The 26,212-nt window shown below is 42.9% G+C and overlaps 2 protein-coding genes across 2 annotated transcripts in view; one reads left to right on the top strand and one right to left on the bottom strand.

Moving 5' to 3' along the window:
• Positions 1–14,633, bottom strand: part of MALT1 (MALT1 paracaspase) — a 127,933-nt gene extending 113,300 nt beyond the window's left edge. Inside the window, exon 1 of the mRNA XM_038402168.1 lies at positions 14,528–14,633. The gene's annotated coding sequence lies outside the window, so the exon portion shown is untranslated. The remainder of the gene's footprint in view (positions 1–14,527) is intronic.
• ALPK2 (alpha kinase 2) overlaps positions 1–26,212 on the top strand; it is a 72,158-nt gene that overhangs the window by 7,009 nt on the left and 38,937 nt on the right. The window contains exons 3-5 of the mRNA XM_043515033.1: positions 19,577–19,727; positions 22,696–23,946; positions 24,094–25,305. Coding sequence (XP_043370968.1) covers positions 19,577–19,727; positions 22,696–23,946; positions 24,094–25,305 — 2,614 coding nt within the window. The remainder of the gene's footprint in view (positions 1–19,576; positions 19,728–22,695; positions 23,947–24,093; positions 25,306–26,212) is intronic.

The raw sequence follows: 26,212 nt of genomic DNA, 5'->3' as shown, positions 1-26,212 counted from the left end.
CCCATTTCAGGCAGGATGTGGACAAACTGAAGAATGTCCAGCGGAGAGCAATACAAATAATTAAAGGTCTAGATAACATGACCTATGAGGAAAGACTGAAAAAATTCAGTTTTTGTAGTCTACAGAAGAGAACATTAAGGAAAACATAACGGTTTTCAAGTACATAAAAGGTTGTTACAAGGAGGAGGGATAAAAATTGTTCTCATTAACCTCTGAAGATAGGACAAGAAACAATGGATTTAAATTACAGCATGGGAGATTTAGGTTGGACATTGTCAGGGTGGTTAAACACTGGAATGAATTGCCTAGGGAGGCTGCGGAATCTCCGTCATTGGCGTTTTTTAAGAGTAGGTTAGACAATCACCTGTCAAGGATGGTCTAGATAATATTTAGTCCTGCCTTGAATGCAGGGGACTGGACTAGATGACCTTTCGAGGTCTCTTCCAGTCCTACACTTCTATGATTTTATGCCTGTGCAATGGCCAGGAATTAAGTGTGATATGCCCAGATGATCCCAGCAGGCTGCAGAGAAAGGTGAAAAATCCCAAACACCCCAGTCAATCTGACCTGAAGAAGGTTCCTTCCCAACAGGACCAGCTTTAGGCACCTGCAAAGCAAGCACGTGCTTGGGACGGCACAATTCCAGGGACGGCATTCCAGTCATCCTTTTTTTTTTTTTTTTCTGCTTGGGCAGTTGCACTCTTGGAGCTTGGAGCAGCAAATTTTTTGTTTGGGTTGGCAAAAAACCTAGAGCTGGCCCTGCTTCCCAACCCCAAATCTGGTGATCAATATAACCCTCAGCATGTGAACAAGACTCACCAACCAGACATGTAGAAAGAGGATTCTGTGTACCACCTTATAGCACCAGTCCACAGATGTCCCATTTCCTGCTATGGCCAATCTCTGACACTTCAGAATAAGGTGGCGGGGGGAACATACACATCTTACCAATTGTGCACTGGGTGGGAAAGTTCCTTCCTGATCCTGACCGACAACTGGCTGAAGTCCTGAAGCATGAGATTTGATTATTATCATTATCTTAATGCAAAGCTGCAGGTGTTATGAGTATGCTGAAGGCAATGCAATTGAGCCCGTCCTCCCCAGGCCTAGGAAGGAAGGGGATGAACAAGAGGATTCACAGATACACAGGCTCCAAGGCCAGAAGGGAATACCACAACCATCCAGCTTGATTTCAGCTCCCCTCACCCCAAACACACATACCATAAAATTTCTCCCAGAAGCTGGATTTAAGCATATCTCTTTGAAATATATCTAATCTCATTTATAGACTCTAAGCAAGAGTGAAAAGAAAAGCAGTACTTGTGGCACCTTAGAGACTAACAAATTTATTAGAGCATAAGCTTTCGTGAGCTACAGCTCACTAAGCAAGAGTGAGTCCATCACCACCCTGGCAAGCTGTTCCAATGTTTAATCACACACACACACCCGGCCCCCACCACAGTTTGCTGACAAAATTATGTCTTATTTCAAGGTTGAAATGATCTAACTTTGCCTTCCAACCATTGGATCTTGTTAATTTTTTGTCAGCAAGGTTGAACCCGTGCCCGACTATCTTTTCCACATGTGATCAAATCACCTCTCAGTCTTCTCTCCAGTGAGCTGAATAAGCTGACCTCCATAAGCCTCACATTACACGGCTTGATCCAGGGACTGGAAAGCATTTTTGTGGGCCCCTCTTTGAACTCTTGCCAGTATTTCTACATCCTTCTTGAAGTGTGGACCCCAGAACTGAACACAGTATTCTATTAGTGGTTTTACCAATGCTGTGTACAAAGTAAGATCACTTCCCTACTTCTACTTAGTAATCTCTTTTCTCATTAAACATTCCATGGAAAATGCAATGTGTATCTTTGAAACATTTTCCTTATTGGTAGGATCCACAATTCATACCATCTGTGGGCCATGCATTCAGGGCTGGCCTTACCATGAGGCGAACTGAGGTAGCTGCCTCAGGTGCCAGACTGTGGGGAGGGGCACCACTAGGACCCAGAGTGTAGAAAATTGTGTCTGCTGCTGGTGCATATGTATTCTCTCTACTCTAGAAGCATAGAGATGGTGGAGTGCTGTGCTGGAGGAAGGAGGGCATATGAGACAGGAGGCAAGAGACAGGCAGGCAGGAGAAAAGGTGAGAGGGAATAACAGAAAGCAACAGGAGGTGCAGGGAGAGAGAGGAGGAGGAGCCTCTTATGTACCTCTCTAGCATCCCCAGGAACCTGGACTGATTAACACCAGCTTCTCAGGGAGCTTCCTGTTTCCTGCTGCTTCCCTGAACCCACTTGAGGAGAACAAGCAGTCAACTGAAGTAGTAGGAGCCAGTTAGGCCCTTAAGACGCTGATATCTTCCCTCACTCAGGCCCGGCTACCAGCCTGCTTATTTGTCCCCTTCAATTCAATTTTGAGAGCCACTATAGCTGGCACAGAACAGCAGTCATGAGTGTAAGAAGAAAATGCCCCTCTCGGGCAGCATTCAGAAAAAGAAAGAAAGCAAAGGAAGCTTTTCTATCTAAGCAGGAAGGAGCTCTCCTGAGATACATAGACACAAATGTTCACAGTGAGCCTTCCGGCCCCATGAGAATGTGAGTGGTGAGGAGATGCCTGATCTTACAGTTAGTCAGAGTGCAGGTGACCTGGCAGCTACTGCAGCATCTATATCTCCATCTCAAATGGATGTAACCATGCACATTCCTGAAGAAAAGTGTAGATCAGAGAAGAGTGTGGTGGAGGCACAAGAAACAGCTGCTGCTGAGTTTAGCTCCTTAAGTCTAGATGATCCAGGACTGTGGATCCACTTGAGCAGTAGCCTGAGGGACTTCCTTGTATTGCATGGACCACAGCAAGTGAAAAACTTTGTTTTCTCCAAAGACAATGAAAACAGAAGTTTCCATCCAATACATTACTGGTGTGAAATCACCAATGTTGACAAAGTGGAGAGGCCATGGCTTATGAATTCAAAAACCCAGAATGCTGTATACTGTTTTTGTTGCAGACTCTTCCAGTCTAATGTTCCAGCCACATTGGGTTCTACAGGAACAAAGGTCTGGAAAAATCTGGCTAGAAATCTGGCATGCCATGAGAAGACAGCAATTCACCAGAGAGCATTCCATAGGTGGAAAGAGCTTCAGATGAGACTAAGATTAAAGGCCACCATAGATGATCAGCATCAAGAGAAGATTGCATCAGAGTCTCTTTACTGTCAAAATGTTCTGAAAAGGCTCATTGCCATTATGAGAATGCTTGCTACCCAAAACCTAGCACTGTGTGGCACATCAGATCAGCTGTATGTGCCAAATAATGGAAACTTCCTTAAAATTGTGGAGCTGACGGCTGAGTTTGATGCTGTACTCCAGGAGCATCTAAGAAGAGTCACCACCCAAGAAATGTACACACACCACTACCTTGGAAAAACAATTCAAAATGAGATCATACAGTTACTGGCAACAAAAGTCAAACAGAAGATTGTGGCAGATCTGAGGTCAGCAAGATATTATTCTGGACTGCATACCTGACATCAGCCATATGGAACAAATGACTTTAATGGTGCATTTTGCAACAACAACAGAACCTAGTGAAAATGTCCCTGCAATGGTGACTATCAGAGAAAATTTTCTAGAATGTATTGACATTGATAATACTATAGGAGCTGGTATGACAAATGTGCTTCTTAAAAAGCTGGAAGATAGGGGAATTGTGATAGCTGACATGAGAGGTCACGGCTACAAAAATGGTGCCAACATGAGAGGAAAGAACAGAGGAGTGGAGATATGGATCCGAGAGTTAAACCCTCGAGCTTTTTTTGTCCCATGCAGTTTTCATTCATTGAACTTGATGGTCAGTGATGCAGCATCAGCAGCTTCTAGTGAGGCTGCTGAATTTTTTTAATGCAAATCAAAGCATCTACGTATTTTTCTCTGCAACAATGGCAAATTTTGAAGCAACATCTGGGAACATCCTCTCTGACACTGAAACCACTGAGTGCCACATGATGGGTAAGTCGAGTGGAGGCAATAAAGCCTATCAAACATCAAATTGGGAAGATAGATGATGCCATAGTTGCCATTATGGAGGATAATGCTATGACAGGAACTATTGATGGGAGAACAGTGGCAGAGGGAAATGGAATCATCAGAAACATACATAACTTCAAATTTCTGTGTGGCTTAGTGTTGTGGCATGACATACTGTTTGAAATAAATGTTGTAAGCAAGAGACTCCAAGGTGTTGACCTTGATATATCTGGAGCAATTGAACAACTGGACAAAGCAAAGTCATACGTACAGTCTTACTGGTCAGATGAGAGATTTCAAAATGTTCTGAAGAGTGCACAGAAGTTGGCAGAGGAACTTCACACTGAAGCTATTTTCCCACCCATTCAAGAATACAAGAGTCACCAAAGAAGAAGACATTTTGATTCCGAGGCATGAGATAATCCCATAAGAGACCCCAAACAACAATTCAAAGTTGAATTCTTTAACCAGGTGCTAGATTGTGCAGTACAGTCAGTTGAAGAATGTTTCATGCAGCTGAAGGAACACAGCAGTATATTTGGGATGTTGTAGGATATTCTAAAACTCCTCACTATACCTGAAGAAGACCTACACCAGCAATGCAGGGCACTAGAGACGGTGTTGACACATGATGACATGCGTGATATTGATGCGAGTGATTTAGGTGATGAACTGAAAGCCCTTTCAAGATACATTTTAGCAGGATCAACTCCAACGAGTGTTCGGAAATATATGTGCACAAATAAGATGACCACCCTCTTTCCAAATGCTTTTGTTGCTCTGTGCATACTTCTAACACTTCCTGTAACAGTTGCCAGTGGAGAACACAGCTTCTCCAAGCTGAAGTTAATAAAAACACATCTATGCTCCACAATGACACAGGAGAGGCTGGTAGGCCTTGCAACCATCTCAATAGAGTATGAGCTGGCCCAGACTGTGGACCTTCAGCAGGAAGCAGTTCAAATCTTTGCAGCCAAGGAGGCACGGAAAGCACCACTTTGATTATTTAAACAGATAAATGCCAGTGTTTACTATGCATACAAGAAAAGTTACATTTGCTGTTCAGGCATTTGAAAGTTAAGTGTTACTTAAAATTTTTGAACAAGGCATTTTAAGTTGTTAGTTCTCCTTTATTGGGGTACCATGAGAGGTGTAGAACAGGAAAAAGGCAGAATTGAGATCTTTCAAAGTTTTGGCCCAAGCGAGGGGGCATAGGGGCATCATTTGAGCTCCCCGCCTCAGGTGCCAAAATGTTGTAGGCTGGCCCTGCATGCATTTCACAAGGACTATTCATTACTAGACCTGGTCAGAGATTTTCCAACAAAACAAAATTTTGTCAGAAAATTCCAGTTTGCTGGATGCAAATGTTTCGCCACATGTATTGCAGATTCATCAAAACTTGTTTCAAAGACATTCAGGTTTCCATTGGAAACCTGCTGGTGTTCCAGACCAGGATCCATAGCAGGAAGCCTGGCTATAGCTGGATCTCTCAGGGCTACTAGACTCGCTGCTCCATGGCAGGCAGCCTGCCAGGCCCAGGGAGTCCCGCTGGAGCCAGGTCTCTCAGGACTGGTAGGATCCCTGCTACAGGGCAGACCCACAATATGGAAAGCCCTTATAAGGGACAAGGACCCAAGTGCTTCCAAGGTCTGCAGCTCTGGGGCAGACCAGCCAACTGGAGTGCCCCAGGGCTGGGAACCCTGGTGCTTCCAGGCCCCTGAACAAAAAATTATTTGCTCAGCTGTGTTCATTACTCCATTGTGACTAGGGTCTTATACTTATCCTGTTTTTGAACACCTCCAGTGATACTTGCCTTGACCTCCTTCATTTGAATTTACACCATTTCTATTTGTCAAAACAAAATGAAACTTGGGACTGAAACAAATAAAATAATTGGGATAGCTGATGGGAAAAAAGTTATTTTGAGTCGCACCTCTCTAATCCCTGCCTCTCAGCCACTAAGATTTTGCAGGATAGCCTGTGTGTGACTGCAGCCTAGATTCCCACGGTGCTGCCACATTGTCAGAGTTGCTCTGCATCTTCGGATCAGTGATCTACACTATGTTCTGTGGCAAATACAGAAGTGTATCAATTAAAGGCAGTAGGAATGGACCCAGCTGGCTGAAACTCAGGATTTCTAGTTTGTGAAAAATGTTGGTATTTTTAAATTTTGTTTTGTTCTAAATCGCAATGAAACCAAATATTTCAAAATTTCTTGCAAACCAAAAATTCAAAAAAACAAAACAAAAAAATTTCAGAAACACCAGTACATGGTGGTTCCAAACTGAGATTTGCTTTCTGGGACAGACAGCTGCTGAGTGAAACTGACAAGCTCTGTGATTTGGGGAAAGTTTGTAAACCTGACTTGCTTTCACAAGAAATTTCAGGTTTGACAAACCAGCATTTTTTATGAAACAGTGTTTAATCTAACCAATTCTACCCAGCACATCACAATCAATATAGGCAGTGCTCTAACACTGGGCAAAGAAACACAGAAAAAGTGTGAAGGGGAGAAACTGACAGAAGAAAGGTGTGGGAAAGGATGAAGGAAGAAGAGGTTGAGTGATACAGGAAAGGAGAGTAAGAAAGGAATCTGTTTACAAGAGTGCCATTTAATGCCAGTCAAGATGGGACATCTGTCCACTCTGAATTAGATTGAGAACAGCAGATGATTTCACATAGACCAACAAACAGCAGTCAGATGGAAACAAGTTTAATTACTGTTTTGGAAGATAAAATGAGTGAAGTTCAAAAAGAGTAATGAGGGAGAATTACTATGCATAGCCAATATGCCATTTTCAGTCACTTTATAATTATTTTATGTTTTATTCAAATTTTCTTAAAATATGTCTGTGCCTTTCGTCCTCACCGGATCAAATAGCAATTGGTTGGTGTGAAGTTTTTGAGTTATTCAAGCACAAGAAAATCTTCCTGTTATTTTTTAAAATGGGGCATGTATTTCCCACTCCTTCCCCGCTCAACTTGTTTCCCTCAAAATTGGTTCTTTGGTTGAATCTTTCTTAAAAAAAATTCAGAGACAAAGCCTCAGAAATATCAGCACAAAGTGGAAATGTAGGTGATGTTTTGAGTGAGATAAAATAAGGGATTGGAATGGATATACTCTTCCATTTAGATCTGCGCACACTCAGGAAGTCTGAGGCAATGGGGCTCATGTAACTATTTTCTTTGGTTTCAAACCCTGGAGATTGGTATCACCTCTTTTCCCACCCAGAACTTTTGCTTTGAGATTAGGACTTCAAACAATTCAAAGTGAAACTCAGTTTAAAAAGCTGAATGTGACTTTGAAACCCGATGAAACTGAAAATCTCATCTAGTTTCAGTATAAAACTAGGGGCCTGATCTCCAGTTGGTGTGAATTAGCTCAATTATTTGTCTCTTGAACAACTCAGCCTGTGGGGCCAAAACTGATGGGCAGTGTAGCGGGCAGCATTGCTCCTCCTTGCTGCTGATATGGGGCCAGTTCCTCCACCAGGGCTATCGCCCAGGGACCAGCTGGGCCTAGTCCCACTTCCAACAACCCATGTCCCCTCTCAGGGATGAGGAATGACTATGTATCTGGGCAAGCCGGACTAGAAAGTGAGGGCTGAGCATAGCATGGACTCAGCGGGCAAGACACTGGAAGCAGCAGCAGCAGCAGAGATGGCTCCTTAGCGACTGACAGTGTGTCAGAAATTTTGGTGAGTGGTCCCAAGTGGCACTGAACAAAGTTGGGAGGGAGGAAGGCTTACCAAACTCTAGCAATGAATATTTTCTCTTTATGCAGAATCTCTGTTGCTAGAGAAAGGCATAGACCAAAGCACCCCTAAGCTTTGAGGAGGGTCTAATAGAGTGACCAGATGTCCTGATTTTATAGGGATGGTCCCAATTTTTGGGTCTTTTTCTCATATAAGCTCTTATTACTGACCACCCCATCCTGATTTTTCACACTTGCTGTCTGGTCACCCTAGGGTATGATCCGGATGCAGATCTAAGTGTTATTGTATTTATTATTTGCACTCTACTAATAGCAACAATGTGCTAGGCTCTGTCCACACAAACAGGATGACAGGCTGTGTCCTAAAGAGCTAATAATCTGAGTCCTTATTGAGACTAATAGAGAAGTTACATTGATTGTTCCCTCTGCAATCCATTGAACAGCACTTTGTATTCACATACAAAAGTGGTTCAGTCAGTTTTGGGGGAAGCAGCCATCAGTGTAACTTAACCCAGAATTTTACATGGATAAGAACTGCATTGCCTTTACTAGAGAATGCACAAGCCATGATATGCACTGGATAATCAATGCACTGTTGAATCTGACAGCTGCCAACCTTGAGAGCTGTTGAAGCTAACAGTTACTCCAGCTAACGATTGCCCTTAGTTCACTGCTGAGACTTCCTCTCTGCTGTCATCCTTCCATTTCTCCTCCCCAGAAAGGTTCTCCTAGCCATTGTACTCCCCACACTGCCCAATCCCCCAGCCAGCTTCTGCTCCATGGCTCCTCAGCCAGGAGATGCCCAGTCAACTGCAATTGCTATGTCTGCCTCCCATCCCACTGGCTATTCCCTGCTCATCCCTGTAGGAATGCCCTTGCTCTGATAGCTGCACTCCTCCTCCTCAGAGAAAGCCCAGTACATTTTGAGGGGAAGTAAGAAACTCATCTGAGCAATGTCTTTGTCCCATCCACGAGAACCCTCAGAAGCTCTTCCACTGGAGCAAAATGGGAGCTGGCTCCATGGGGTTTTGTGGGAGGGGGCAGGAGTAGGTATGAGCTGTTCTCTTCAGTATCATAGAATATCAGGGTTGGAAAGGACCTCAGGAGGTCATCTAGTCCAACCCCCTGCTCAAAACAGGACCAATCCCCAATACCTAAATGGCCCCCTCAAGGATTGAACTCACAGCCCTGAGTTTAGCAGGCCAATGCTCAAACCACTGAGCTATCCCTCCCTCCTGCTAACCTCCCTCATCCGCTGCTAATCACATGGATTTCCATGTGGAAATTTCATAAGGAGTTAGTTCTGCTTGCTGCTTCCTTGTTGGTCAATTTTCCTTCTTCAACCCAACTCACACCGACTTACCAGAATGTAACATACACTATTTTTTACATCACCCCCTGAATTTGGGCTATAGTGTAGTATGATACTTTATATTTGGATATTATATGTAATGGTTTAAGATACTGTCAAAAAATAGTGTGGTGACTGACGGGCTGGGAATTCAGGTAGCAGTGAATATGTGTACCAGGTGACTCATGGACACTGTAAGCTGTTTGCAACACATGCCACTAAGCTTTCCACTGGCAAATACCTGATCTAAAATGTGTTTGCACCCAGCAGGTATGGCAGCTTTGGGAAACGCCACAAAGGTAGCTAGGGGAATCATAGTTTATGGGGGAAAGGATGCATTTTTTTGTTTCCTTCATTGTCTGAAAGCACCAAGCTAGGCAGCACCACTCATGATACAGAGGTGAAAAAGGAATACCTTTGTGATAGAATGTTCCAAATTGATACTACTTTACATTAATACAGCACATTTCATCTGAAAGAGTCAGAGCACTTTGCTAACAGTAATTAGTCTTTGAACACTCCTATGAGGTAGATAAGTAAGTACTATTACACCCATTTTACAGATGAGGAAAATGAGGCATGGAAAGGTTAAGTTACTTACCCACATTCACATTGTAAATGAATGGTAGAGTAGCCATTGGAAACCATGAGTCATGGCTCCAAGTCATCTACATCAATCACTGGACCACTCATACAAGCCCAGAAAATTGCAAATGCCTTTTATAATATATTAGACTATATAAAGCCATGTGTGAATACATACAATCTGTAAGATAAACCTTCCATGGATGACTGACATAGCTACATGTTCTTTGAAGCCGCTCTAGTTATTGGTACAGGTTTCTCACATTACTCCCTTACTATAATGGGCTAGAAGGAGCAAGTGGAGCAAGTGCTTCAGCCTTTTTCATAGATCAGTCTCTAAGATTAACTAAGTGTTCTCAACAGCTTGTTTTCAATGATGTAAAAAGTCATGCCACAAACATGTTAGGTCAAAGGGCAAGTTGCAAGAGTGGAAAAAGCTGTAACAGGATAGATTGTTTTTCCTTAAGGTTCTGAAGACCTAGAAATGTTGCTTACTTCTGCTCAGCTCCGTCTGATCAGTTCAGCATAATAAAAGATTTGGGATGAGCTATCTAGAGACAACATTGCTAAGCAGAAAGACTGTATTGCATAACAAAGTGTCCGTTTTAAACACTATGGCCAACAGTTTCAAAAGCCAGACATTTAAATCCATATTTAGGCAGCTAAATGAAATCAGACTGATTTTCATAGCTGCTAAGCACCAGCAACTTCCCATTGACTTCACCTGGAGTTGTGAATGCTCACAACCTCTCAAGTAAGTGTCCAGCATTTAGGTCCCTAAGTGTGGTTTTAGATGTCCAACTTTAGGCACCCAAATTTGAACGTTTGGGCCTATATTTTGGGATTTGAGATAAACATATTGGGTAAAATCCTGGCCCCACTGGAGTAAATAACAAAACTCCTGTTGACAACAACAATGGCAGGAGATATCTCCCTCTCTAATTTTATTTGTAATCTGCTCCGTTTGGTATATATGCTTCAATAATATGAATCTATAGCTGTTTTACACTCTTTCCAACACTGACATTGCAAATGGGTCTGAACATTTCCAAACTTTGTTGACATCCAGCTCCAGATACAAACTTATCTGCTGACACCATAAGTCAAACGAATAGATCAGTTTCTAACTCGAATAGAGCTTGGGGAAGTTTGGATCCAAATATGAACTTTGTGCTCAATCCCCTCTCTGATTAAAATATGAAATACAGCTGTGCCATCAGCAATACTTGCCACATTGTAAAAATAATTGCAATTTTAAAAACAATAAAACCATCTCTGTTAAATTGTAAAATTACCACCTGGGACCCTATGCTGCCACTTGTTCTGCGCCATGAAGAAATGAACTGCAGCAGAAAGTTACAACAAAAAGGACCCGTGAGGCCTACGGCAAGGAATAAACAACAACTGAGTATGATGCTGTGTAAAGAAGGAAATGTACAGGTAGGACACCCAAGAAACCTGAACTGCCCTTAGTGATACCAACAGGGCTGGAAGGTAAAAGTGGGAGAGGGAAATAACTTTATACCACAAAAATTAAAAATGCATCATTCATAACTGTATAGTTATTTGCATGGGGTCAGGGTAGAGTTAAGGTTTGGGTGCCTTAACTGTGCAATCGTATAAATTAACATTTCAGGATTTCTTGTAAGTTCACCTGAGCTCTGAATTTCCTGAGTTTATAATACTGATTTGGGGGATAATTATAACATCCCTGTAATTTCCCCCCACCCCAAATTACTTATATGTAGTTTCAACCTTCACTCTGTGTTAACATAGTTATTGTCTGGAATAATATATTTAGCTTATTTGATCATTCTTAATAAATCAGTGTCACCAGCCACTTCATATGATTGATTGTGACACCACAGTTATATGGAGAGGCAATATTACCTCCGTGCCCCATGGCAGGATACTCCCAAATTGTATTGGCCTGTCTTGCTGTCTTGCACACTCATGTTTATTGTGCTTTCCACTAGTATCTGTAGGTCTCTTTTAGTATTGTGGCCTTCCAGATACTTTCCTCTCTTGCTTATGTGTACTCAGGACTACTTTTTCCCCAATTGTATTAGCTTGTATTTTTGCAAGTTGAGTCTCATTTTATTTCCTGCTCATATTTCTAGTCTCTTTGATTCCCCTTGTATTATTTCTCTGGCCTCAAAGAGGTTCCCAATATAGTATCCATTGTCATTTTCATAAATGTGCTGCCTACTCTTTCCAGATCAGTGATGAAGTTAAATAAGACCAGACCCTTGCAGCAGCCTACTTGTCACCTCCTCCTACTTGATATATTGAAGAAAACCCTTAATGGTCAGGTATCCACATCATAAAACCACTAGATTTGGCACTAATTCTGTTCTATTCTATTCTGTATAGGTTCTTATTCTGCCCTCATTACCATACTGCCTGAGCTCCTTTGTGCATCGTTATATGGATTCTCATTAGAGAGACTAAACATTGATAGACATGGGTAATTAACTAAACTACCCTCCAGCCCCATAGAGATAATCCCTCAACACTACTGCTTCCCCTGATTTGTGAATAGAGGACTTCAGAGCCCAAAGGTATTAATCCAGCATCTTTCACAAGCACTAAAATTTGCTATTTAAAAGAAAAAACACTCTTCATGCTGCAACAGAGTGACATTTACTTTTATAAAACATAAAAAGAAAAGGAGTACTTGTGGCACCTTAGAGACTAACAAATTTATTAGAGCATAAACTTTCGTGAGCTACAGCCCACTATCCGATGAAGTGAGCTGTAGCTCACGAAAGCTTATGCTCTAATAAATTTGTTAGTCTCTAAGGTGCCACAAGTACTCCTTTTCTTTTTGCGAATACAGACTAACACGGCTGCTACTCTGAAACCTTTTATAAAACATGTAATTGAAGTCTCCTCTTGGGCAATTCTAATGTACGCACAAGCCTGGAACCAGCATGCCCGTCAGCATCATTCTTCATGCGCTATTAATCACCCCTGCTTTTGACCCTGCATTCATTCCATATAGATATACACACTAATACCTGCTACAGCACAGCCCATCTACACAGGTTTTCCTGTGCTAGGAACATCAGCGTCCACAAATATGGTTTTTTGCTATTGTCTGTTTCCACACCAAGAAATGGAATACATACGTATTTGCAATTGCATGTATATTTATTATTATTTAACACCAGTTAGTAAAAAGATGGCATTGCCTGGTTCAAAAGAATCAGCACACAACAAAGGAATCAAGCTGAAGACCCGATTACAAGAACAGAACTACAAGCTCTGACACAAAAGCAAACACCATAGACTCATGCAAGTGACTTATCAAAATAAAAGAATCCATTCCCCTTTAATACAAAAAAAGAGCAAGGATAAAAAAGGGGTAGCAAATGCAAATATCAGAAACACAGAAGGGGTCCAAAAACCACCTATCAACCTAAATGGGATTTGTATCTTGCCATAAGACAGTGAGAAGCCCCATAACCATAATCAAAGATTTTGATCAAGAAAGCTCTGTTCCTGGTCAAATTCTGTCTTATAGAGCCAGTGAGAGCAGAGACAGCACTCAGATACCACAGTATGATATGGTAAAAGAACCAGAATAGAATGTTCCCCTGTGATGGCCACCATCTTGGCTGACAAAATGAGGACTGAAGCATGGAGCTCCAGAGCTAAAACCATCAGTTGCTTGAGCTGAAGCACCAAAAGTCTCTTGTGGGGCTGTAACAAACTCATATCTGCAGGAAAACAGGCACAGAGGAGGATCTAAAACATACAGTTATCAGTGGGTTACACTCCCTCAGGTACAAACCCAGATTATGATGACCTGTGTCTACAAATATATAATTTTCACTATGGGGTAACAATGAGTGAGGAAGGATTATATTAGATTAAAACTGGCTGCATTCCTTACCAAGCCCTTAAATCTTATTACCTTGCCCACTTTGTCTTTCTCATATCCTGGGATCAACATGGCTACAACAACACTACAAACCTTAAAACTTTGGCATTTTAAAAGGTGTAAGACTTTTGCAAAGAAAGGGTAATTTGGGTGAGGGGGGAGAGGATGCTAGCTGGACTCCAGTGAATCATGCTTCCATTCTTTGCTCTTTTCATAACAAAGATTTAGTTTGTAAATTTTATCTTGTCCCTCTGATACAGTGACACCTTTCTTTTTCACTTTGCATGGAGCGGGGCCTACGGCAGAGGTCCCCAAAGGGGGTATGGAGGAATGTCCGGGATGGGCACGGTGGGGCCCAAGACAACCTCCACGGGGGGCAGGGAGGGAGTGGCACCCAGCCATTCCTTGCCCCCAGCACTGCTCCAGTCCTGCCCCCAGCCACGTCCCTGGCTCCCCACCTCGCGTCTGGCCACATCCCCATCCCCAGCGCACCTCCGCTCCAAGCCCTGCACCAGTCCTCAGCCTTGGCTGCTGGCTGCAGCTCCACTCCCAGTCCGGGGCCGAGACTGGGGGGTAGGACTGGGAGCAGAGCCACACCTGGCCACAGGCCCAGCTACTGGCCCCCACCACAGCCCTTCTGCAGCTCCACTCCTGCCCCAGCCTTGGCCCTGGGCCATAGCCCCGCTCCTGGCCCCAGAGCCACTTCCAGCTGCGGCCCCAGCCTTGGCCCCCTTATCTCTCTCTGTGTCCCCCACTCCACGGAGCTGTGGCTCTGCTCTTGGCCCCCGCTCTGGGGAGGCAGGGGGGCCCGGACAAGGGTAATGGGGGGGTGAAACCCTCAAAAGTTTGGTGACCGTTGGCCTAGGGCATATCGTGCTGCTTAGTTCAGCTGCTGGGCATGAACAAGTGTATGGTCTATATCCTTCCCTTTCTTCCAGACTTGCCCTGAGGGAGGGAACACTCACATTTCTTCTGCAGTGCACTAAGTCATTTCTGGTCGGAGTTCTCAGACATCTTGCTTTCTTTGCTGGACTTTGGTGCCCTGCATGGCAGTGGAGCACACTGAACAGGCTCCACAATGTCTCGGGTAAAACAACCTGCTGTGTCAGCCTCCACACTGCCTATCAGGTTGCAGAGAGCTCTGTCTCTAAGATGTAGTTAGAAGCCGACAAACATGCACCAGCTGCCTTTGGAGATTGTTAGTATTCTCGCTCTGTCCCATCCAGATTTTGTTTGATCTCAGTTAGCGCCTATGTCTGTGGCACACAGACAGGCAGACTGTTTTGGATACATTTAAAAACTTCTTTTGATGAACACTGAGTTCAGCTGTGAGTAAAACCCCCGCTATTCAGTGTGTTACCATTCATTTCCTTTTGGATAGATTTGGCATTTGGCTCTATGCCTCTGGTAACAAAGCACCGTGCCCTATTGTAATTTCACAAATTATCACTGAGACAAAACAATGAGTGCAGTTGCTTTAGGAAAGCGAATGAATAAGCATGGCCATGATTCAAATGACTGCAGTAGAACCTCTGAGTTACAAACACCTGAGTTACCAACTGACCGGTCAACCACACACCTCATTCGGAACCGGAAGTACACAATTAGGCAGCAGAGACACCAACAACAAAAGCAAATACAGTAAAGTACTGTGTTAAACCGAAACTACTAAAAAAATAAAGGGAAAGTTTTTTAAAAAAAGGATTTGACAAGGTAAGGAAACTGTTTCTGTACTTGTTTCATTTAAATTAAGACGGTTAAAAGCAGCATTTTTCTTCTGCATAGTAAAGTTTCAAAGCTGTATTAAGTCAAGGTTCAGTTGTAAACTTTTGAAAGAACAGCAGCAACATTTTGTTCAGTTATGAACATTTCAGAGTTATGAACAATCTCCATTCATAACTCTGAAGTTCTACTGTATTTGGAAAACTCATAGGACACAGGAATACTGTATCAGATGGGGAAGCGTTATCATGTTTAGAAGGTTGGCAGATAAGTACCCTTAGACAAGTTCCATTCCTCCTTTAAACCCTTTGTTGAGTCCTGCCGTAGCCAGCTCTCAGGTGTTCTAAGAAGCAACATAGGGTGAGGTGTATCTAGAGCCAGAGCATGTGAGAATTGACATGGTAGTAGTGTGCGTAGTTGAGAAACAAATAGCCACCATGCAGCAGATCTTTCAAAATTATGGCATGGAGGGTTGAATGTTCAGCAGGGCAGAGGGTGCAACCAGCAGAGGAAGTCAGTGGGGAACAGATGGACTTACTGGTTCAAGAGAGACATCCCTTAGAAATGACATGCAGGAGCACCCATAAGTGCAGAGGCCATCTGGAATAAGTATCCATTCCAAGCTATAAAATATTTTTCCAATTGAACCTCTCAAAACTTTTGCCCACTACTAGTGCTGATGCCAGTGTTCTTTGAGACATTCTTTAAATCATTAATATGGCATAAGAATTCCATCCAGTATAAATTACCTACCCTATGATATTGTGCATATCATATTCTAGCTCAATTGCTGTAGGGACTAAAGGCAGCACTGTAGCCAAGGATAAAATATATCAGATATATTTAGGATATAGAGGTGAAATATACTTATTAATTAATGTTTTAACATAGACCTACAGCATCCTCTGCTTCTTCTGTGGGAAGAATACCCCAACCAATGGAAGAATGTGGAGGAAACCTACCATACCTCTTCCATAGGTTATCCTCATGGGAGATAAAAATCTGAGTCTTACTGCTTAAGTGTGTGTGGAGAAGCAAATTGGTGTCTACAAACATCAGCACCTCTTATTGGCACTATTGAGCATGCATATACATTGAAAGAGAAAATAAAACAAGCAGTCTTCCTTCCGCTACCTTTCTCCTTGACAATAAAGGATAAGTGGAAAAAGAGGATCCATTCCATCCTGCTGCATAGCCCATGGTAATAATCAGTTATCAGAGCTTTGCTTCAACAATACAAAAGTCAAATAGATACTACTTTTTAAAGCATGATAAGTGCAAAACTGGATGGCTGTGGAATGGCATATTTATCCTTTCACTTCTAGTACTAAGGTTAGTAGGGACAGAATGTTATTCCCATCAGTTGGCCATTTGGTGGCCTATATGAAATGAGTGTGAGGGTCTCCGTTCAGTTCCCAATGTGCAGATGCTCAGATACCCTGTGGATGGGCATGGTATTAATACAGATATAGACAGAGTTAAAAAAAATAATCACCATCACACTTGACACTGATTGGCACCTGTTTGGCAGATTCATCCAACAAGCCAAGGGTTTAATGGGCCATGGATATTAACCTGTCCCTTCATCCCCAGCAATGGTGCCCTTATGTCACAGCTGAGACACATTGGTAGGACAGCCTGGGGAAATCTTCCCATGCTGTTTATGTCATGAAGGGCTGTTGGTCTGGTAGCTTTCATGCTCTCTAAATCCCCACAGGAACTGATGAGCTTGAAATGCTCCTTGTCTCAGAGAGTACACAAGGAATAGAGGATATTTTTCTTTGTTTCTCTTCATCTTACTCCTCTATCCAGGAGCAGCCCTAGCCATTTTGCTGGCTAGGGCAGAAAATATTTTCAATGGCCCCACCAATCGCCCAGCAAGAAAAAAACTTGCAGCCAGCCAATCACAGCAGAGCAAAAACAGCTGGCCAATCACAACAGAGATAAACAAAAAACCAGCAGTACAGTACCCCCTGGAAATGACTACTCAGCTAACCCATGCCTACAACCGGCCTTGCCCCGACCTTGTCTAATTTGAAAGTAAGAATATGCACACACTTACTTTCATTTAAGTTTAACTGTTTCTGTCTGGTCTTGGTACAGATAGGGTTTTGTCAATAATATGGCAAAGCTAGATGCCTGTTTACATGCCTCTGATCTTGAAATTACTTAGTCTGAGCCAGGTCTAGGGAAGACACTTTGGCTGCTTTGTGAGTGGTTGAATCCATCTCCCTTTGTGTAATTATTATCTCATTGACTTGTCTATTTGTCAGGATTTTTATCACTTATTTGCTGTCAGTAACCATGCTTTTATAATTAAACCACAAGGACTGTGTATTTCCAATGGGAGTCAGAACACAGAATTGTCTTTTACCTTCTATCTACCGTCTCATACCAGGCAGTGCGATGCACACAAATTAAAGTAACTTGTGCTGCAGAGTTTGCATAATTAAGCATTGTGCAGTTTTTTAGTGCTTTTTTTTGTCGTCTTAGACTCAAGCAGACCATGCAGTAATTGAAGCAATTGTTAAAATATACTGGAAGCACTAAAGCATAGAAATATTCTCCTGCCAGAAGAGGAAAAAAATCAAATCAAGATTCACAGTTTCAGAACTGTGCCATCTGAAAAGACTTGTTATAGAAAATATGAAAAGTGACAACACTAATGCACTCTACATTTGCAAAAAGAAATGCATCCGATGAAGTGAGCTGTAGCTCACGAAAACTTATGCTCAAATAAATTTGTTAGTCTCTAAGGTGCCACAAGTACTCCTTTTCTTTTTGCAAATACAGACTAACACGGCTGCTACTCTGCACTCTACATTTGTTACAAAGGACTGGATTTAAGTACTCTACAGTATAAAAAACACAGGGTTCTTAGTCATACACAACTGGGACCATCACATTCACAATCAATCAATAAATTCTCAATGTGACCACCACAAGACTGAAAACAATATTCCACTTTCAGGTCTTTTATCTAAGGCCCTTAGTTACAAGCTCTTTTTATTATTAATTATTAATTATTATTATTACATTACATACTGGCAATCAAGAGTTGTCTTGGTGCCTAGACACTACAATGATGTACACCTATAAATGCTCAAGACAGACAGACACCTACACAAACACATGGACTAGATAGGCAGAAAGGAGGATTCTCTAAATAACCTGTAGTTTGCTTTTAAGCTTCTAGTGGCCAGGAAACAGCTGTCTATTTTCAGTTTCATACGTGCAGGCGGTATGGACTGACCGATCATATGATGTCAGACTTACTTAGCGAGAATTCAGCAGATATTGGCAAAAGGTTAGCTGTGATTTAAGCTGCAGTGGCTGTAAGCGATAGGAAATTGAGCAAACTTTAAGCTTGCAGGAGATGATGAGAAAAATTGAGGTGGTAGAGATAAAACTGTAGATGGACGGAGTGCTCAGGACTGGCTGAGAATTAATAGAGGGTTGGGAAATGAAACCTATACTAAGAGGTGGGCCCAAGCCCAAACCCTAGATTAAAATCCCCCGAATGGTTGGGAAAGTTTGGAATCTGAACCCAGAGGCAAAGTGTGAGACTAGCACCTCTCTCTGAAGAGAGCATACGAAGCTACCACGAGGGAGAGTGAGCCGTGGGAGATGAGCTGTAGCTCACGAAAGCTTATGCTCTAATAAATTTGTTAGTCTCTAAGGTGCCACAAGTACTCCTTTTCTTTTTGCGAATACAGACTAACACGGCTGCTACTCTGAAACAGGTTACTCCATAATTGTCTGTTACAGGGTTTCTTGTACCTTCTTCTGAAGCATATGTATTCTATCCATCTGTTTTATATTTTCCCCCTTCATTGTAATATCTGAAAACTTTAAATGTAAAGTAGATTGGCAACAACAAAGTCCCTAGTGGATTTCATGGAGTCTCTGGCTCTTCCCCTTTTGGGACTATAAAAGTTCTGCTTGGGATAAAGTTATATTGTGTGTGATTGATTTGTCTGTTAGTATGACAGGTAAGGAGGTTGGGGTTTGTTTTTAAGGTGCTGGACTAGATTGATCAGTGATCTGATCCAATATCACAATTCTGATATTCTACAAAGTTTGGATCCAGATCTGAACTTCACCTGAATTCAGGGTTGTTTAGATTGAGAATTTTTATTCTGCCCAGGATAGAGATAGGTACAAGCCAGGAAGTTGAGATGTTGATCAAAATTTCTCCAAAGATCAGGGGCCTTTGGATCCAGGACTCTGGTTCAGGTCTCTCTAGCAGTTCTCTTAATATTTTGTATTTCTCTTTCCCCCATTTTTCCTAGGTACAGGAACAAGAAACAAACACAGAAAGCTTTATGCAAAGATATAAGAAACAGTGTACGGACCCTGAAATAAATGAGAGTTTCACTTTCATGACTTCTCCAGTAAGGGACATCGCAACAACCAGCCTTCCAGCACTGGATATGATCAGTGGTAAAAATGGATTACAAAGAGAACATGTGACTTTACAAAGCTGTATTGCTCACAATGTGCCCCATGATCAGAGAGATAGCGATCAGCAACAACCATGCAGGGAACAAAGAGTTAATATTACAAGTAACAATAATATTTTTTAAATCTCCTTCTGAAGCATCGGGGATGGACGGGGAGGGCAGGGCTTTGAGGTGGCACCGAGCACTCACTCTCTCTCAGGATGCTTAGCTGGCTGGTTCTTGCTCCCATGTTCAAGGTCTAACTGATCATCATATGTGGGTCAGGAAGGAATTTTCCCCCAGGTCAGACTGGCAGTAACCTTTGGGGAGGATAGGAGAGAGGGTCACCTTTCTCTGCAGCTTGTGAGTGCAGGTCACTTGCCAAGATTATCTGGATATATCTCATGTAATCATTTTCCTGCCATTGCGGGGGCCTCACGCTCTGGTGCACCTCAGTCCTTCCTATTCTCTGCCTGTGGCACATAAGTCTAATCTCCTGTGGGCTGTAATACTTTGGTCTTATTTTGGTTGTTGGGTTTAGTGTGTGGGTGCCGGATGGTGGGAGTGGCCTGTGATATACAGAAGGCAGGGCTGTCCTTAGGCATACACAGCGCACGCCGCTGTGTTGGATACCAGAAAATTTGGCTGCAGAGCGGACTCCTCTCCCCTCCAGCCCATCTCCTGTGCTGGGCCAGCAGGCTTCTCCCTGACCCGAGCTCCTGGCCCTTCCCCTCCGCCCACTCACTCACTCAGCCAGCCGACAGAGGACTTCAGGTTGGGCGGGGCCTCATGGGGCCAGGAGCAAAAGTTTGCCTGTGAGTGAGCAGGGGGAGGCGGGCCAGGCTGGGAACAGAGTGAGGGGGATACCCGGAGGCTGGGAAGAGAGCGGGGAGTCAAGCTTGGGGGATAGAGCCGGGCACGGGACTTTGAGGAGTGGTGGGGCGGAGAAGGAACCAGGCTGGGGATGGCTGGGGGGAGCCGGGCTGGGAAGGGAAAAGAGTAGGGGGTGATTTTTTGCCTGGCTTAGTGAGGAAGCAGCAAACGCGCTAGGGCCTCCTAGGGAGCAGGCTGGTGGCCCCAGGGGAGAGCAGCTGTTCCGAGCAGGCCCACACTGTACCTGCCCCTCTTCTGCCCACATGCCCTGCCCCGCCGGCAACTCCCTGCAATCTCTCTCCTAGTCTCCTTTTCACTCCGCCTCCCTCTTCTCTAAGTTTAAGCCCAGATGCCAAGGATCCTCTTTGGATGGTCACCTGTTCCTCTCCTCCCTTCCCCAGCAGGGATCAGCAGCAGACACGGCTGGCCGGAGGAGGGAGAGGCACACACATAACCAGGCTAGGGAGGAGGGAAAGTTAAATAGGAAAAAAAGAAGGTGGCGTTTGCTTTTCCTGCCCATTCACAATATTCTCCTGTCAACAGTAGGAAACTGACACTAAAACAAAAGGAGAAGGGGGACGTATCTGGAGCAGAAAAGCAGCAATCAGGGCTGCAGAATGCAAGGGAGGGCACAACATTTTAGCTGGGGAGGAAGATGGACTTGCACTTGACAAGGCTGGAGTAGCTGAAAACTTTTATTTAGGAGAAAGGGACATGATTTTTTTTCTTGTGGATCCAAATATCTCCAGGGCTGTCTCTCAAGCTGGTAGCATTTTGAAGGACGGGGAGTTCTAAACAGTGCAGAGTTGAGTTTTAAATTTTAAAGGAATTTTAAAGGTCCCTTCAAGAAAGCAGCACTTTCTTCCTCACCCGTGGGAAAAACCTTTAAAACCACCTTAAATAATCCAAAACAAGAGCCACTGTTCAAATGAGACTTGGCTGCTTATGGCTCCAGCCCCACTGGTGAAGCTTTGTTGAAACTGCATGCTGAATTATACCCAGTACTGCATGCTGAGTTATACCCAGTACAATCCCACTGAGCCCTGTGTGGCAACCAGGTGTGTAAATCAGGGCAGAAAAAAGGACTGGTGCCTGAATATAATTCCTTTTCTTATTAAACTGCACATCCCAAGCATCTTTTTACTTTTCAGAATTAGAGGGAAATGCTCTATTTTAGGGATAATGAAATGCCATTTGGCAGTTGATGGCCCAGAGCGGTGGCAGACAAGGGCCTGAATGAGGTTCATTCAATCAGCCATTGGTATCAGCTATTTCCTTTTTTGTCATTCAAATGGATTTTGGGTCATGGCTGACATCCCAGCCATCATGTAAAACACTTCCCTGTGGCCTTTTGATATGCACACAGAGGTATCTCACTGCCAAGTTGCTATCCTAGGAAGTGAAGGGAGTGGGAAAGCTGCAGGGTGATCTCCCACCTCCATGCAGCCAGTGGCCTATGCTTGCCACTGCCATGCTGGAGCCTCCACGTTTATTTATTGACATTTGCAGAATTTTAAAATATTGTGCACAGAATTTAATTTTTTGGTGCTGACTTCCCTCAGGAATATGGGGTGCTGGGTAGGTGGGGGGGGTGTATGAGAGGGGCTCTGGACAGTGCGGAGGGGTCTGTAGGTGGGAGATTGCTCGGCATAGGGATCTGTGGTGGAGATCTCTGGGTGAGGGGCCGCTGGGCATGGGGTTGCTGGGCATAAGGGGGGTTGGGGGCACTGGGCAGGATGGCAGTGTGGCAGGGCATGCTGGCAGTGCAGTGCTGGGGTTGGGGGCGCAGGTGGGAGGCAAGTGCAGGGGTTAGGGGAGAAGGCGGCACAATTAAACTGTTTTTAATAAAGTGCATGTGGCAAGTTTTCCAATACTGTAAGCTTATGTTTGTGTTGCTAAGAGCAAGTTGGGCATAGGGGCCCCAGTTTAATAATACTGTGTAGGGCCCCATAAATCCTAAGGAGGGCCCTGACAGAAGGTCAGACTAGATGATCTAGTCTAGTCTGATCTTAAACTCTATGATTCTATGATGTATTAGCTGTTTTCTACAAGATTATTGATGGAAGACCTTTTATGTGCTGTTCTGACTCCTACAGAGCTAAGTGATGGCCAAGGGAACAGAGGAAAAACGTGTGGTGCTCATGAGAACAGTGATATAGATACCGTCTATGATGAACCACGTAATGAATATCTGCCCAAAGCAAATTGCTGTGCAATTCTGGGATCTGTGGAACCGCAGCGTAGAGCCTCTGATTCATCGTCAGCACATGACAAGCTATTGAAACCTCTTCATGAAGAGGATTCAGACGATCACCTCACATGGGAAAATAGGAAGCTTGAGAGCTTAGAAATCAGTCCTGCAGTTGTAAAAGTCACAGTAGTGAACTTTATCGGAGAGACCAGTACTGAACATTCTGTTGCAGTAAATACAACAGAAGACAATGAACCTGCCACAGCACTGGCAACTGGACTAAGAACAGCAATGGAGGGTTGCAGTGATTCTGATAGCCTACTAAAAACAGATGAAGCGTGTAGCGGCACAGCCATAAGAAACACTTCTCTCAGACAAACTGGAGAAACAGATGGTATGTGCCTGTGTTCTAGCACTGGAAATAAAATAGAAGAACCATCCACTCATGTTTTAACAAATGATATCTTAAATATCGAGGAGTGGTTGGAGGAGAAGCCAAACAAAACATTAACTGATGATAATGGATCTATTCGAATGACTGCTGCCCAGGAAGGAAGGCTTGCTTCTAATAATTCTTTCCAATCTCATGATGCAGAATCGCCTCCCAGATTAATAAAGGCTCAAAGTAATCATTTAGAACAAGACCAAGAACACCTAACTTACATACCAGATAGTTACCTTCGTCAATTACCTTATACAGAACAGAATATACATTTAATAAATGATCAGATAATTAAATGTATAGATGAACTAGATACTAAAGACTCTCCTGTTATACAGAGCTACCCAGAAATAAAAGATTGTGTTTATCTCCCTGATCTTGTACAAAAAGAAGATTTATCCAGTAATTCCTCCTGTGAAAATATCAACCAATTTACAGGTGAAAAATACTCTTCCGTTAAAGAAGTCAATAAACATTCTGAAGAGAATTTTCAGGAAAAAGGAAATGAATCAGACCTGAATGCACAAAATGACAGTAACTGTAGCACTTACTATCTCTCAAGAGATAATGACAGTAAAGATTTCCAAAGTGTTTCTGATGCACAGGACTGCAGTTACATTATACAGCTACATAATTTAATTAGGAGTCCTGAAACTGTAACGTATGAGGACAGACTGAAAAATCCAGATCAAGACAACAATAAGACAGAGATAGGTGTGCAGCAGGTGGTGTTCAAGACATTGTCTGAGGAGCAGTTTTTAACTGAAATTTTATTAGAAAAACCAAGAGATGAAGAAAACAAAATGGGTAGAGAAAAGAGAGATCTTGGAATAAATGAGGTACAAAATATTGCAACTTTAGATGTCCCAGGATTGGACAGAATTTCAGAAATTCAGCCTTTAGATTCTCAGCACAGAGCATCAGAAGGAAATGAAATTATCCTTGCCCATGGTTGCAAGATTGGGAGAAAGTTAAGAATGGACTCTTCAGCAGGTTCCACTTACGAATCTGGGCCGATGGCACCATTTAGCTTCTTTCAGCCTATAACATGTGTTGGGAATGAAAATAGTAGTATTGCAAGTCAAGACTGTAAAGATGTTGGTGACAAGGTGGATAGTTCCATCCTTTGCACCCAACATACGAACTTACGAGAAACTTTATCTGTCTCTTTAGAACCTATGAGCCAAACAGAAGGATCCAGTATCAACACACTGGCAAAAGGATACTCCAGGGTAGAAAGCCTAATGCAGTCTGAATCCACACAAATGGTAATTAAGGGGAATGAAAATTTGAACAAGTTGGGAACTACACCTGAACTATTGCAGTGTCAATGCCCTAGAACAGCTGAAGAAAACAAGGATGAAACAATCTTGTGTGAAAAGAAAACAGAACAAATTCAAGAAGCCATAGAATATAGTCTAGATGAAGGTGAAGTGGAGCCTTATATGCGTGCCTTGATTACTCCAGAGGAAGAAGAACATATTACAAGTTATTGTACTGGACAGTCCAATCCATCCCTGACTCCTTCCGCTCAGCAAACTGGAACACCCTGTAATACATACCGGAGTGGAAATACAACTAACTCTACTGAACATCATAAAACCAGACAATTCACGGCTGGCAGGAGTCTAAACATGATTTCATCAGACCGTGTAACAGGGGGTTTAGTTAGCCTCCCAACATATGCCTCAGAGAACAGCCAACATTTTCAGGAGGAGCTGCCACAGAGCAAATCTCAGCAGTGCTCTTTAGCATTGACCACAGCTGATCCATTCACACTAAGAGAAGAGAGGACAAAAACACAAGAAGGGTCAAAATCCTGCAAGCCCTTACTTGTTGGGTCTGAGGACATTAAGTGTCAGCAAAAAACAGCAAACAGTGGACATTCGGCTGACGGGGGTAAGAAGAAAATGTTGTCAAAGGTGCTGTCTAAGAAACCCCGACTAGAAGCAAAGGAAAACCTCAGCAAGAACTCCAGTTGCATTAAAAAAGCCCTGAAAGCTAATGCAGGCATAATTCAGAGGAAAGAGAGGGAAGAGCAAAGAAAATTACCTGCTAAAAAACCCAGCAAAGGTAGGAGGGAGCTGTCTCTCTATTGTTGATTTTTTTTCTTTCACATCCCTCAGACTACAGTATAAATTTCAAAGAAATTTCCAACACACCACAAGACTCATTCAGCTAAACTAAATCAGCTAGAGATGTCATGCATTAATGTATGAAAATGTCCATTCTCTGAAGTAATAACCACTGCTATACCATGCTGCAAATCTGTTCAGTCCATGGCTCCCCTTAGTTGATAAATGTATCATATTTTATTAATTTTTATGCCTTTTATAATGTAGTTTCCTCTGTTCAAGTCAAGGCTCAGGAACATAAAGTACATTATGATTATTCCAACAGAATCCATGCAATATAATAGCAAACACAGTAGTATCATGTTATTCTGTTCCTGCAATGGGTTGGTTTCACAATTGTGCCAGCACCCTGTGGGTTCCCAATAAAATTATACTGTGTTTATACTGCTGGTAACCTATTACTGTTATTTATATAATGCTGTGGATATGCATAACACTTTGCAGAAATGTAAGATGACAAAAGGCCCAATTCTGCGCTTCCTTACACTAGTATAAATCCTGAGTGACTCTCCTGAGTCAATGAAGTTAAAGTGGCATTAAACCAGTGTAAATAAAATGAGAACCAGGCCCACAGTTTCTGTCCCAAAGAGCTTACAATCTGGAAGGACAAAACACAAAATGGTAGTAGCGTAAAAGTAACACAATTAAGCATTTATGGTCGATATAAGATTTTGCTGGGTCCAAGCTTTTCTTTTCATTTTTTAACATTCGATTTCACATTCCTGTTGTAACACAAACTACATTTAAATCATTAAGAGGTAAGGCATGAGAGCAGGGGTGGAGAGTGACTGGAAGGAGGCTAAGAAGCTGTTCAAAGATTCTAAGCAAGCTAGCAATCTGTTTGA

This window comes from Dermochelys coriacea, chromosome 5 (genome assembly GCF_009764565.3).
Source record: "Dermochelys coriacea isolate rDerCor1 chromosome 5, rDerCor1.pri.v4, whole genome shotgun sequence".
Taxonomy (NCBI): domain Eukaryota; kingdom Metazoa; phylum Chordata; order Testudines; family Dermochelyidae; genus Dermochelys; species Dermochelys coriacea.
The sequence above is the reverse complement of the archived record's forward strand: the minus strand, read 5'-3'. Positions and strand labels throughout refer to the sequence as shown.